General features: G+C 40.4%; 1 protein-coding gene across 6 annotated transcripts in view; it reads left to right on the top strand.

The window, feature by feature from the left end:
• Window positions 1–15127, top strand: part of CTTNBP2 (cortactin binding protein 2) — a 482785-nt gene that overhangs the window by 427483 nt on the left and 40175 nt on the right. For all 6 annotated transcript variants that reach the window (XM_074379164.1, XM_074379165.1, XM_003921051.4 and 3 more), the window contains 3 exons: window positions 5937–6212; window positions 8696–8791; window positions 10027–10106. In XM_074379164.1, the coding sequence (XP_074235265.1) occupies window positions 5937–6212; window positions 8696–8791; window positions 10027–10106 (452 nt within the window). The remainder of the gene's footprint in view (window positions 1–5936; window positions 6213–8695; window positions 8792–10026; window positions 10107–15127) is intronic.

The following is a 15127-nucleotide window of genomic DNA, read 5'->3' on the forward strand; positions in this document are numbered from 1 at the left end:
GAAGGATGAGGCAACATAGTTAATGTTTTGGGCAGTTTCATGCTCATTTCAGTAGTTTTGACTTTATATGACAATCAAAGATAAGCCAATGAAATTCTTGATAGTGCATAACATAATACAAATGCTGTTTTGGAATTTTGTAGGCAGCTCTATGTGGGACAAGTCAACCTATAGAGAGTCTGGAAACACATCAAGCATCAAAAAGTTTTAATGATATGTCAGCAGTTGGACCAGGGTGAAGGAGAGGGATAGCAAATCCTAAAATTGAGGATGAAGGAGGACTTTATGAAATAAAAGACTGATATGGGAGACCTGCATATAATTTCTGTTTCAGACATGATGGAAGGAATTGCACATGCATATCCCATGGAAGACTGGACATTAGGTAGTGTGATTTAATGGAAAAGACAGCTGCATCCCAGTACAATTTTTTGAGGTCTATGTAATGTCAGACAAGGTGCTTCACCTGTTCTTACCTCAGTTTCACCTGTTAATAGGGTTAATAATTATTCATATATCAGAGTGCAAAAGAGTGGATTGTTTCTTAAGGTCTTCTAAGATTTGCGAATCTGACAATCTGAGAGAAGTAACAAAGACAGGATATGCATTTAGATTGTGATTACTTCCATAAGGCTGATGATAAAACCTGTGAATGCAAATGAACTATAGGAAGTTATTTGACATATTCTGTCAAATATTTCAAAGAATATGAGTATGTCAAATGCAGAGATGCATAATTATTTTCATTTATTTAACAAATTATTTCTTGACTAAGCACATAGCTAGAAGCACTCCTGCACATGTATACCAGGAGACATATGAAGATGTGTGTCGCAGCATTGCATGTAATACTAGAAAACTAAAAGTATTCTAAAGGAAATCTATTAGGGAATAGATAAATAGGATAAACTGTAGAAAATCCATATTTTAAAGGTACCAAATAGCACTTAAAAATAAATTTTATCTAGGCCGGGTGCAGTGGCTCATGCCTGTAATCTCAGCACTTTGGGAGGCCAAGGAGGGCGGATCATGAGGTCAAGAGATTGAGACCATCCTGGCCAACATGGTAAAACCCCATCTCTACTAAAAATATGAAAAAGTTAGCTGGGCGTGGTGGCGCACACCTATAGTCCCAGCTTCTCAGGAGGCTGAGGCAGGAGAATTGCTTCAACCCGGGAGGTGGAGGTTGCAGTGAGCCGAGGTTGTATCACTGCATTCGAGCCTGGCACTTGGTGATGAGTGAGACTCTGTCTCAAAAAATAATAATAATAACAATAAATAAATAAAATAAATTTTATCTATATAAATACCATAAATACATTTAAAAATGGTGAGTGAAGAAGTCATTTATAAAAGGACACATAATATAAAACCATCTGTGTAAAAGTTTAAAAATACAACTCCAAGCCTATATTTGTTATAAATACCACTAAATGAGGCGAAGTGTAAAAATATGCATAGGGGAGGTAAGAGCTTCCCCGTGGAAGATTGAAGTGAAAATTGGAGGGCTGAGCCAAGAAAGAGTGGAAAATAGAGCCATTCCAGGTGAACCAGCAGCGTATCAGGAGGCACTGAAGGGGATGTACTTTGGAGTCTCTAGAGGTATTCAGCTATATCTGCAGTGCTAGGGAGAAGAGGGAGGTGAGTATGGAAAGTCAGATCATAAAAGGCCTTGCAATCGTTTTGACTCAATCTTCCATGTAAGTTTTGATGCAATCCTGTAGCCATGAATGAACAATTGAATGATTGTAAGTGAGGAAGTAAGAGGTAGGTAATGTGGAAATAATTGTCTTGATACACAGGGTACCAAAGATGGGGAGCATGACTGTTAACCTAGTAAGAGGGAAGGAAGCCTGCACAAGCCAGGGAGGAACAGGGCTGGAGGACAGGGTCACAGTTCAAGTCACAGGTGGGCTACGAGACATGAATGATGTATAGGGTGAGGGCAAAAGGGAACTGAAGGCCAAGCCCAGAGAAACCCCCATTCTTAGGTCAGAACAGATAAAAAATTACTCCAAAAGAAGTTTGGGAAATAAGAGGGAAGAGTTGAAAAAACAGTGGTGTATGGTCAGGCATGGTGGCTTACACCTGTAATCCCAGCATTTTGGGAGGCTGAGGCAGGAGGTTTGCTTAACCCAGGAGTTCAAGATCAGTCTGGGCAACATGGCAAAAGCCCATCTCTTCAAATATTATGAAAAATTAGCGAGGCATGGTGGCATGTGCCTGTAGTCCACACTGTTCTCTGCTCCCGGGAGGTTGAGGCAGGAGGATTACCTGAGCAAGGGAGGTCAAGGCTGCAGTGAGCCAAAATGGCACCACTGCCTTCCAGCCTGGGTGACAGAGTAAGACCCTGTCTCAGAAAAAGAAAAAAAGAAAAAACAATAGTGTAATTGGACTCAAGTTAGGAGACCTTTCCAACAGGAAGAAGTGATTTAACAGTATCACATTCCCTAGACTGTAAGAGTTAAAAGGAGAGTCCATTGCATTTGGCAAATAGGAAGTTACTGCTAACAGGGGGAGAAGTTTCATGTAGTTATGTAGACAGAAGCTGATTATTTTAAGCAGAGAATAATACGGAAAGGCAGTGGAAGAAAACCTCTAGTAGAATGGTGTTCTTCACTCACTGAATACCCTTTTATTAATTCATTGAACACATGCTTATTGAGCTGCTGTCTGTGCCAGTCACTATCTTTGCCACTTGAGGTAAGTCAGAGAATTTTTAAGAAGATTGTTCTTATCCTGAAGCTCATAGTCTAATATTTAGTGATAAAATGAACAATAGACATAAGGAAAAGGTTTTTTTATGGCATTGTGAGATGGTGAGATGTGCTGTGGTAAAGACTGAGGGGGATTGGGATTGTGAGGGTGGGTTTCAGCTTTTAAAATGGTGGCCAAGTTTGCCTCACTGATAAGACATTTAAGCCAAGGCTTGAAGGAGGTAAACAGGGCAGCTATGAGGGTATCTGTGGTAGGAGCTTCAGCACCAGTTGGGCAGAGGCCTGAGTTAGAAGCATTCCTGTTCTGTCTGAGGAACTGCAAAGAGGGCAGGGTGACTGGGTTAAAACGAATGAGAAAAGAGAAGCAGGAGGACAGGGCAGAGCAGTAGCCATTTCAGTGTTTAAGTGCAGGAGAGCAGTTACCGAGTGGAGTGGGGCCTGATCTTGCTGGAATGTGTAGGTCGTCGTAAGAACTTAAGGTAGATATTTTAGGGTTTACGTGTAGGATAGAGGGAATCTGATGTACATTTTAACAGTAGCGCTAACTGTTTTGTTGAGAATCAACTGTAGGAAGTCATAGGTAAATCAGGATTAGTACATGAATGTAATATTCCGGGTGAGAGACTATGATGTTGGCTCAATGTAGGACTGTAGCAGATAAGGTAGTGAGAAGGACTTGGTTTCTGGATACACTTGAAGGTAGAGTCAACAGAACTTCCTCATGAGTTGAATGTGAAGTATGAGAGAGGGGGAAGATTCACAGATAATTCAGGGTGTTCAGTCTGAGTAACTGGCTGGATGGAGTTGCCAGTACTTGTTAGGGGAAAGGCTGTGGGTGAAACAGATTTTGCTCATGAAGTTGGAGAGTTTAGAGTTGGATGCAGGAATTTGAGTTGTCTCTTAGGATATCTGTGTAGAGATGTCAAATCAGCAGGAATTCCCGAGGCGAGTGTGAGCTGGGTGAATAAATGTGAGGGTCAGCAGTCTATCAGATATTTAAAGTCATGAGACTGGATGAGATCACTAAGGGATGAATACATGCAAAATAAATAGAAAAAGAAGCCCCAAAACACACTATCATTAAGAAGTCTGGAAAAGTTGGAGGGGATATCAATGGAACGTTAAAGAGCAACCAAGGAGGTACAGGAGATGCAGGAGGAGTGTATCCAGGAGGTACAGGAGATGCAGGAGGAGTGTATCTGGGAGGTACAGGAGATCCAGGAGGAGTGTATCCAGGAGGTACAGGAGATGCAGGAGGAGTGTATCCGGGAGGTACAGGAGATGCAGGAGGAGTGTATCCAGGAGGTACAGGAGATGCAGGAGGAGTGTATCCGGGAGGTACAGGAGATGCAGAAGGAGTGTATCCGGGAGGTACAGGAGATGCAGGAGGAGTGTATCCGGGAGGTACAGGAGATGCAGGAGGAGTGTATCCGGGAGGTACAGGAGATGCAGGAGGAGTGTATCCGGGAGGTACAGGAGATGCAGGAGGAGTGTATCCGGGAGGTACAGGAGATGCAGGAGGAGTGTATCCAGGAGGTACAGGAGATCCAGGAGGAGTGTATCCGGGAGGTACAGGAGATGCAGGAGGAGTGTATCCGGGAGGTACAGGAGATGCAGGAGGAGTGTATCCGGGAGGTACCGGAGATGCAGGAGGAGTGTATCCGGGAGGTACAGGAGATGCAGGAGGAGTGTATCCGGGAGGTACAGGAGATGCAGGAGGAGTGTATCCGGGAGGTACAGGAGATGCAGGAGGAGTGTATCCGGGAGGTACAGGAGATGCAGGAGGAGTGTATCCGGGAGGTACAGGAGATCCAGGAGGAGTGTATCCGGGAGGTACAGGAGATCCATGAGGAGTGTATCCAAGAGGTACAGGAGATCCAGGAGTCTATCAAGGAACAGAGAGCAATCACTTGTGTCAGATACTGTGGATAAGTAAGATGACTGAGAGTCAGCAAACAGAAAATAAAGTAATCCAGCAGTTGGTTAGTTAATGGAAAAATACAGCTTAAGGAGAGGATCATATAAACACATGTTGTTTTAAGACATCTTATTTTAATTTTAAAGCATACAAAGTCCTTTTTTTTAACCAGCGTTTAGATAGAGGTCTTTGGTATTCTACCAATTAAAATTCCACATACTCATTTGAAGACAGCATACCTTTAATGCATCATCCATGATTCCTAGTGTTTGAATGTTTAAACACATTTATGAAGCAAACTAAAGGTAATGTCTGTCCAGAGATTATTAAACTGTTCTAATTTCATATAGGTGTCCCATTTATGCATCATTAGGTAACCTTTTTTAGCAATGCCTAAACTGTCTCTAAAGGATTCAACTTAGTTTTCATAGGAACAGTAACTCATATTTCATCAATTTATGGAATATTTAATTCACTAATTATAGTCATCAGTTCAATGGACATAGGATATTTGGAAACAAACACAAGTAACTCAGTATACAATCTGGTCATGAGAACAGCAGAAGTGCATGAAGGTGCTACCCACTGCATTGGAGCCTCAGTCAGAGAAATCAGAAAGACCATTTCAAAAGGTCATTCCTACTGCTCTGTTAACTATTTCTCAAATACTTTATGGTATTTACCATATAAGAATATGTAAAAGCTATTACAAAAGTAAGTTCATTTATTCTTCATACCAACTCGATGTACATTCCCTCTGTTTTATGAAATAAATTGGGAAACAGAGATCAAAGAAGTTTACAACTACACACAGCTATAGGAGACTGTTCCTGACCCTGAGGCTCAACCCAAGGTCTATATGATTCTCAGCTACTGTCCTAAGCATACCAACCTTTCCAACTATAACCTGCCTCATCCATGACGTTATCTATGAAGGAAAGGAGAATATAGAGAACTCAGGGTCAAGGGAGGGTTATAGTTCTCTCATATTTTTTTTTAACTTGGCAGTCTTGCTGATAGGAAAGAGTTAATGTGTTTAAGCAGTCAAATACTAGAAAAAGCCAAATAAACAAGGAAAGAGACAGTTCGTACAACATGCTTCCAAAGAAACTGGAAGAGATTGAGAAACAAAAGTTTACTCCAGTGTAAGAATGTGCAATGTAATGTTATTTAAGGAAAGAAAATAGCAATCCTTTGGGTTTTTTAAAAAATGTTTATATCTGCTTATTTTACATAATAGTTTTGCAATGTTCTTCTGCCCAGATTTTTTTTAACTCCTAATTCTTTTATTCTTCTAACAGATGCTCTTAAAATACCCTTAAGGATTTCAGTGGGGGAGATTGAACCAAGCAACTATGGTTCTGATGACTTCGAATGCGAAAACACAATATGTACTTTAAATATCCGCAAACAGACATCATGGGATGATTTTTCAAAAGCAGTGAGTCAAGCTCTGACAAATCATTTCCAGGCAATCTCTTCTGATGGATGGTGGAGTCTGGAAGATGTGACTTGTAATAACAGTACTGATTCCAACATTGGCCTCAGTTCAAGAAGCATACGATCCATCACGCTAGGTATCAGCAGTCCTATGATGAAGAGAAAGTGAAATTTCGGGGTTTATTTATGTTTGTGGGTTTCATAACCTGATTCTTAGTTCATTGATTAAGCACATTCAAAGCTTACTTGTGGCAGCTGCCAGTGCTGAAAAACTTGAGTATTCACAATGTAGCCATTATGTAATGTTGCCTGTTAATATAAAAATGCTTTTATGCCTCAAATAATACTCAAAGAATAAAAAAACATGAAAGCCTTTGATGAGGCTTTGTGATTGCACTTGCTATTCTAGATAAATGTAAGAAACTAAACACCCTGCAGCTGCTTGCTTTTGCACAAGTACTAAACACAGCTCAAAATATGTTCTTAAATTGGGCCAGGAGCACTGTAGTGCATTAGCACCTTACCTCTAGGACAGGTTTTCTGATGAAGTCTAGACTTGAAAGAAGCATTTTAATAAAGATATATTCAATGCTCCCACATAGGATGAATCAGGGTGATAATTGGTGATTTCAATTTGATAGACACCACAAAACAGATTCCAAGGAACTTATGAAAAGAAAGAGATTGGCTTTCTGCTGGGCATAGTAAGTGCTCTGTAAATATGAGTTGTCCCTGGTTAGCTCCTTTCTTCTTGGTCCAGAAGAACTACCATCTATGGGAAGTCTGCTCCTTTGCAAAGACTGTGTTGGGAGCTTTATAAAAGGTCCTGTCAGTGGTGTCATTTTACAGATAACCGTGTACAAGATGGCTTGCTCGAGGTCACAGAACCAATGAGCGAAGCAGAAGGATTCAAATCAGATTCTGTCTGATATGAAAGCTTGTGCACTTTCAATGGCACCATATTGGAAAAGAATGGCTAAGGTTGAGGGAAAGGTGGGCTTTTTATCATTGCTATTTATCTGTAAGATTATTATATTGGAAAGAAATTTGTTCTGTTTACTGATATGTTTATTCACTTTCATAAAAAATGTTACTAGTTTTTAGACAAAAGTATTCGTGACAACTTGATTTTATGCAATTTTGACATGATCCTTGAAATTACTATTATTGGCTGGGCATAGTGGCTTATACTGGTAATCCCAGTGCTTTGGAAGGATGAGGCAAAAGGACCACTTCCGCCCGGAGTTCAACATACTGAGACCTCATATTTACAAATCAATTTTTCTTAATTAGCTGGGTGTGGCCGCATGCACTTGTAGTCCCAGCTACTCAGAGGCTAAGGTGGGAAAATCCCTTGATCCCAAGAATTTGAGGCAGCAGTGAGCTCTGATGGAGCTGCTGCACTCCAGCCTGGGCCACTAAATGAGACCCTGTCTCTTTAAAAAAAAAAAAAAAAAGATTATTATTATCATAGAATTGTTATTATGTACTTAAAATTGCATTAAGAAATTATCCAGTTCTTAGGAACACATTTTGTCCATACATGGAGTATTATTCAAAATGTGGTTCTGCCCAGGGTCTGATAAACAAAGTCAACACAACTGTGTTTTGAAGGGAATGGCCCTCCATCAGCCTTCATTCAGCTAATGTGGAAACTGACAAAGGCAGATGGATATTCATTGCCAACAGATAAGTTTACCTCTGTGAGCAGTGCATGCTAAGGCTTGATTCTTGCAGTGTTCATGCTTGTCTCAAAGGTATAGCACACCCTAGTAGCATTTCACATCCAAAAATCATTGAGTTTTGTGGATAAAGGGCTTAGTTTAGTGCCTGGCTGTAACCGCTTCATAATGGGTAATTACAACATTAGTGTTTTTATAGTGTATATGTAAGTGAGTTTGCTGGATTCATAACCTAAGCTACACGAAAGGAACTTCAGGTCAGCAGATAAGCAGAATTCCAGGTGTGTGTGCATGTATATTGGAGGCAGGCTGAGAATAGATGTGTAAGAATTGATCTGTGGAAGGAAGAGATGAAAGCAAATACTTATTAGCAATCACTCCCTAGGGAAGGTATCTATGAAGTAGAACCCTTTCAGAACCACAGTGAGCAAAGGGCCCACAATGGGAGAAGGCTTGCCTTATTCTGAGCACCTGAAATTATGTGTTTTTTTTTTCCTGGAATCTAAAAATTTGCTGGAAAGGGCCTCAGGAACCAGTTCATAAATGATCTAATATCTCATCCAAAGTGCTTCCTAGGCTTTGAGAAACAAGCATTGGAAGAACCCTGAAACAGTTTTCAGTTATGGTCAGCTTTGTTCTTCAGAGCTCAACCCTAGAAATATTTGAGTGGATGTATTTGCTTTCTAGGTCTCTCTCTTAATCCCTCCTATAGGCTGCTTTGGAGAAGTCTGTAGACTGAACACCTTCCTTTCGACCTTCAGCAAGAATTTCATTAGGGAGTTGACCCCTTTTGTAGCCTTATAGGTATTCCTATGTGCCTTGGACAGTTTAAGCTCTACATTCCTTAGGGTTCTCACGGAGGAGAGCATATGTTTACGCTTGTGGGAGAAATCACTCATAAGCTGCCCTTGACATTTTATTTCATTTTCTGGAACTAGGAAATGTGCCATGGTCAGTGGGTCAGAGCTTTTTGCAGTCCCCGTGGGACTTTATGATGAAGAACAAGGCAGAGCATATCACTGTGCTTCTGTCAGGTAAGGATGTCTTTACCTGAGGTGACGTTTAGAGTGTTTGCTTCATGGCTGCCTCATGGTACCAATTCTTAAAGCTTCATGTTTCGTCCTGTGTCTTCTAGCCACACACTTGTGACTTCCACCACTAGGTCATTAGATGTTTTTTGACATGTTTGATTAAGGGGAGGAAAACTCAAAGCTATGTTCTTGACACCCATGGTGATGTCTGTCTGGATCATTGATTCCTGCCATTCTGATTGCATCCATCATTGAAAATAAACCAGAGGCCAAACTGACATGCTGATAAGAGAGTGACAGAGGCTGTGTTAAAAGAGAAATGTCTTTTTTTGTTGTTGTTTTACTGTCAAGTACAGTCTGTGCTTAATATGGTTATTATAATGGTACAGGCTAATGTTTAGTGAGCACTTACTATGTGCTAGACTCTGTTGTTTATAGCATAAGTATCAAATCATTTAATTCTCATAACAGCCCAATGAGATATGCATTTCTGCTTATCCCCATTTTATATCGAGGGACATCGAGGCTCTGAGAGACTTATATTCTTACCTAATGCCATGCTACCACTATGTGGTATAGGGATACTCAATTTCTCAGCCCTCAATTCTGAACAGCTTTGGATTTCATCATGTATTTCCCATACTTGGGAGTGGAGTCTTTGAAAATTCAATCTTTACTATAAAAGTTTATTTTATTACTTGAACTGGACTTACTGAAGATTAAAGAAAAGTGTGAGGCCACCCCAGAATATTGCTTTAGGCCCGAATAATGTATTGAGAGAATGGCAGAAGTTGGGGGCAGGCAGAGTATTGCCAATGGACCTAATGCTGGTGAAGGCTAAAGCTTTCTGAGGATTGCAATGATCTATGATAACTTTTACTTATGAACTGTAAGACATTGAGCCCAGCAATCAGCAGATACTGGGCACAGTGTTGGGGCTGGGATCTGGAGTACCTGGCTATAGTTGCTGGGAGGTGAGTGGGCTTCCCAGGGGGGCAGGGGAAGGAGCAGCTGGGAGCTCTTGGGAGGTCAGGATCAGTGGCAGTTTATTAGCCAGAACAAAGTGTGGTCATATTTTCACAACAGAAAGGCACAGTGGTGCCTCCTGGCCAAAAGTTAGCTCTGCCTACGTAAGTCAACAGACACATTTTATCTTTTATGATAGATTCTGTGGTGTTTTGATCGTTTATATTTAATAAGGGAGCACCCATTTTTCTTCCGTCTCTCCTTCCTTACAGGTCCTCAAGAAGGCTGCCTCAGTAGTGTGACTTATGCCTCCATGATCCCTCTTCAGATGATGCAGAACTACCTCAGGCTGGTAGGTGGACCCTGCTGAGCAGAGGCCTGTGCTTCCCATCCCTGCCACTGGAAAATTGGGTGGCCCATTTTTATGTTTAAAGGAGGCATACAGCCCCCACCCACCCTGTGCTCTGACAGCATTACCTTCCCCATCAGCCCACTCCCTGGCAGGCTGCCCGTTACATAGTCTGGATTTCTGTCACTGTCACCGAAGTATCAATTGCCTGGATCTAGAGACCACCTGTGACCTGTGAAGTGTTATAATTTGGGCAGGAGGAGGATGTCTTCCTTTAACAAAAACTTGATGTCAAGTAAATGATAATCAATATGGAAGAGAATGGCCACAAATATCAAGATGCCTTACTATAAACTTTTATAATTTAAAATTGAGTAAAGATGCTAGCATTAGTGAGGTTAATTTGGCTGCTTTAACAGAAACCAAATAATTATAGCTTAAACGGGATAGAAGTTTATTTTTCTCAAACATATAAGTCCCAGCAGATGAGAGGGCTGGGGAGGGAGAAGTGGCAGATGACCTCTCCAGGGTCTCAGCACCGTTGCTCCCTGCTCCACGCTTCCCTGGGATGTTGTTCCTGTCGCTTGGTCAAAGGTAGTCACCACTTCTGCTCCCACTTCCTAGCTGGAAGGAAAGAGCCTGGAGGGCGAGCCATTCCTTTCAGGGGAAGTGCACATATCCTTCCGGCCCACATCCCGTTCAGCAGAACTTACACTCATGTCGGTGCCTAGCTGGGAAGTGGGGCTTTTGCTGGGCAATCATGCACCCACCTAAAACTAGGTGGTCTGTTACTAAAAGGAAGAAGAATAATATGATTATCAAAAGAAAATAGCAAATTATAAATGTAAAATGGATAAATGTAATGCTTTGCATTTGTTAAATAGTTATTACATACCAGGCAGTATGCTGAGTGCTGTTATGACCTATTTTATTTTATTCTTTGGAACATCCCTATGAGATAATTTCATCCATTTTATAGATGGGAAAACTAAACAGAGAGAGGTAAAATGCTCAAAGTCATGTCTCTAGTAAGTGATGAAGCCAGAGTTGTGCAAGTCTCTGATGTGTATGGGATCCATCTAAAACTAATGCAGCTAGTGTAAAACATAAGGCAACAATAGTTTTGCTTGCTGCCTTAATTTAGATGACCTTTTAAAATAAATGAGTTGGAACTATGACATTTTACAGAAGTTGTTTCCATAGACTGTGAATTCATGCCTTTGTTTTCACCTCTTATGAAAAGAAGCATTCAAAACCATTCCATTGATCATCTAGCTAGGCTCAAAGTTAGGATTAGCCTTTGTACCAGCAACCACAGTAGCAGAGAAACATTCAAAGCCTCACAATGTGGAAAAAGTGGATTCTCCTGAATTGGATACTTTCACTTTGCTTTACTCTTTGTTCCCCTTTCCCTAAAGCATCTAAGTATGCCTGTGATGGGAAGGAGATCTGTCTTATTACTTGGCTTAAGTGAAGGTGGAAGGGTGTGATCAACTGGTTTTCAGGAATGTTAGCCTTGGGCTTTCAGCAGAATCAGCTGGTAGAACCACTTCCTTCTCTCCCTTTCCGGCTTCTCAGCTTCTCCATACAAGGCAAGGCTCCAACCCAGGACTTTTCTTTAATCCATTAAGATGATAAAATGCAACTGCAAATTATCGTTGACTAGCAAATCTGTAAAACGAAATGTCTGCTAGTCACATTATATGTAAAATATCCCAAGTACACCTATATATGTGCCTCCTTTTACATGAGACTTAGTCTGACTACCAGTGACCAGGAAACCAGAGAACAAACACTTGTTAATTCTATTCTGAATTCAGTGAGTGTACATAAAAGGGTTTTTAATTTAACAGTTAACTCTTGAAGGAATGTAATAAAAATGTTTCACTTATTTCAGCAGTCTCTGCAAAATGTAAAGTGACTGAGACAACAATATATCATAATGGTTGTGAATGTTTTCTCTTCCATAAACAGTTATAAGCCCCTTAAGAGCATAGACCCTGTGTTAGGCATTTTTGTGCCCTGCTATTTCACTTGTTTGACAGCTGTTTATTGAGAGCCTCTTAAATGTAGGTAATGTTTTAGAAGCTGAGGATAGAGTTATGTATAAGATGCATTCCCTGGCCTCATAGGGTTTACCTTCTAGTGGTAAAGAAGGCAGATTTTTAAAAAATCAAATGAATAAATGCATATGTATTGTGATGACCAGTACTAACACAAGTGTGTAGAAAAATAAAGCAGTCAAGGAGGTAAAGAGTGGGTGGAAGAGGAGGCAGAAAGCACTATTTTTAGATGGAGTTTTCAGGAAAGATCTTACTATAGTGACATTTGGACTGAAAAACAAATGAAGTGAAGGGAGTAGCCTTGTGGAGGGTGCTTGAGGTACAGGGAACCACAGATACAAATGTGTTTAGGTTGACAGTGAAGTCTCAGAAATGTTCAGAAACTAGATCATGCAGGAATATGGGAAAAACCGAATTTTATTCCAGGTGGGTAGGAAGCCACTCGGGGAATTTGAGCCAGAGAGTGGCATAGCTTCCCAGTTCCACAAATAACTACACACATATTAATGTGTGTTGAATTGTTGGAAATCTGTACAGTAGATAAACAAATGTAATAATAGTTGACTCTGTTTACCTTCAACTTTTATGTTATGGGGTGCATATGCAGGATGTGCAGGTTTATTAAATAGGTAAATGTGTGCCATGGTGGTTTGCTACACAGATTATCTTATCACCTAGATATTAAGCCCAGCATCCATTAGCTGTTCTTCCTGATGCTCTCTTCCCCCACTACACCCAACCCTGACAGGCCCCAGTGTGTGTTGTTCCCCCCGATATGTCCATGTGTTCTCATTATTCAGCTCACACTTATAAGTGAGAACATGGAGTATTTGGTTTTCTGTTCCTGCATTAGTTTGCAGAGGATTATGGCTTCCAGCTCCATTCGTGTCCCTACAAAGAACATGATCTCATTCCTTTATATGGCGGCAGACTATTCCATGGTGTGTATGTGCCACATTTTCTTCTATCCAGTGTATCACTGATGGGCATTTAGGTTGATTCCATGTCTTTGCTATTATCCATAGTCCTGCAGATAACATATATATGCATGTATCTTTGTAACAGAATGATTTATATTCCTCTGGGTGAATTCCCAGCAATGAGATTGCTGGGTCAAATAATACTTCTGCCTCTAGAAAGAAATGAGGAATCACCACATTGTTTTCTGCAGTGGCTGGACTAATTAACACTTCCACTAACTGTGTCAAAGTGTTTCTTTTTCTCCACAACCTTGTGGCATCTGTTGCTTCTGGACTTTTTAATAATCACCATTCTGACTGGCATGAGATGGTATCCCATTGTGGTTTTGATTTGCATTTCTTTAATCATCAGTGATGTTGAGCTGTTTTCCATATGTTCCTTGGCCATATGAATGTCTTCTTTTGAGAATTGTCTATTCATGTCCTTTGCCCACTTTTTAATGGTTTTTTTTTCTTGTAAATTTGTTTAAATTCCTTGTAGACTCTGGATATGTGAGATCTTTGTCAGACGGATAGATTGCAAAAATGTTCTCCCATTCTGTAGGTTGTCTGTTCACTCTGATGATAGTTGCTTTTGAATAGCTAACTTTTTATTGAGCATTTATTATATGCCAACCTCTGTACTAAATATATAGATAATCTCATTTAATCTTTCTATGAGATAGACACCCCATACAAGTTACATTTTACAGGTAAATAAAAGACTCAAAGTAATTTACCCAGTGCCTTCAGTGATTAAGTTATGGGACCCCCCACCCCGAGTTGAAACAAGCCTTTCTGCCTATTCATGCATGTAATCATAGTTATACTAGTTATTAGCCTCTTGATTAAGCATTGAAGTACTAGTCATTACTATGTATGCAAATGTATTGTATAAAATGCATGTGTTAAAACCCTTATGCAGAACACCACATGTAGTGAAGATTTTAAATCAGGATTCTGCTTCTGTTTTTTTTAATGATGTTATTTTTAAATACTTTTATTGTTAAAAATAATACAAGTACATTTTAAATCTCCACCCTTGATTTAATAGGGAAAATATTCAACCTAATTGAGTTTTGAATCGCTAGTAATTTATTGTAATTGTTGAATTTTTTGGCATTAACAGAACTCAAACATTTCTCTTAGCCAGTTTGTAATTTTTTATTAGTTTATTTGAAAGCTCTCGTTTTAATAATTTACTATGAATAATTATTTTATTAGAAAAAATGCTGGAGTTCAATTATCCTGATCTGAGCCCTACTTTAAAATTAAGACTCTGAATGTTCAGGATGGGATCCTTGAGATTCTTCTACCTGTTTTTCATTCACTCCAATATGTGCTGTGCCAGTCATTAAGAATCATCACTAGGAGAATCTAATTATTCTCCATACATTCCCAAAGTAAATTCACTATTTTCCCAGAAAAATAAAGTTGTAGCAGGGCACAGTGGCTCACACCTGTAATCTCAGTTCTGTGGGAGGCCATGGTGGGCATATCATGAGGTGAAGAGATCAAGACCATCCTGGCCAAGATAATGAAACCCCATCTCTATTAAAAATGCAAAACTTAACTGCATGGTGGTAGACAGCTGTAATCCCAGCTACTCGGGAGGCTGAGGCAGCAAAATCACTTGAACCCGGGAGGCGGAGGTTGCAGTGAGGCGAGATTGTACCACTGCACTCCAGTCTGGTGACAGAGCAAGACTCTGTCGAAAGAAAAGAGAAAAAGAGAGAGAGAAAGTTGTAAGTGGTGGTTATGTGTGTAAGACATCCCACGACCTGTTAGCAGAGAGTCAGCTCTAGCCTGATCTTTCTCAGGAAGGAGCAAGCCTGGGTGAGGTCCTAGAGGAAGTGGGAAGCAGCCGGTTGCCTAGTATGAGGAAGAGGTGGCTCTGCTACCAGTGGAACATTTGGCTTCCACGGCAATAATGGAAGAGGATTCTGGGCAGTAAGTTAGTGTCAGCCCAGAAAAGGACTAGATCAGAAAAACTTCATGAATT

This window comes from Saimiri boliviensis, chromosome 10 (genome assembly GCF_048565385.1).
Source record: "Saimiri boliviensis isolate mSaiBol1 chromosome 10, mSaiBol1.pri, whole genome shotgun sequence".
NCBI lineage: Eukaryota > Metazoa > Chordata > Mammalia > Primates > Cebidae > Saimiri > Saimiri boliviensis.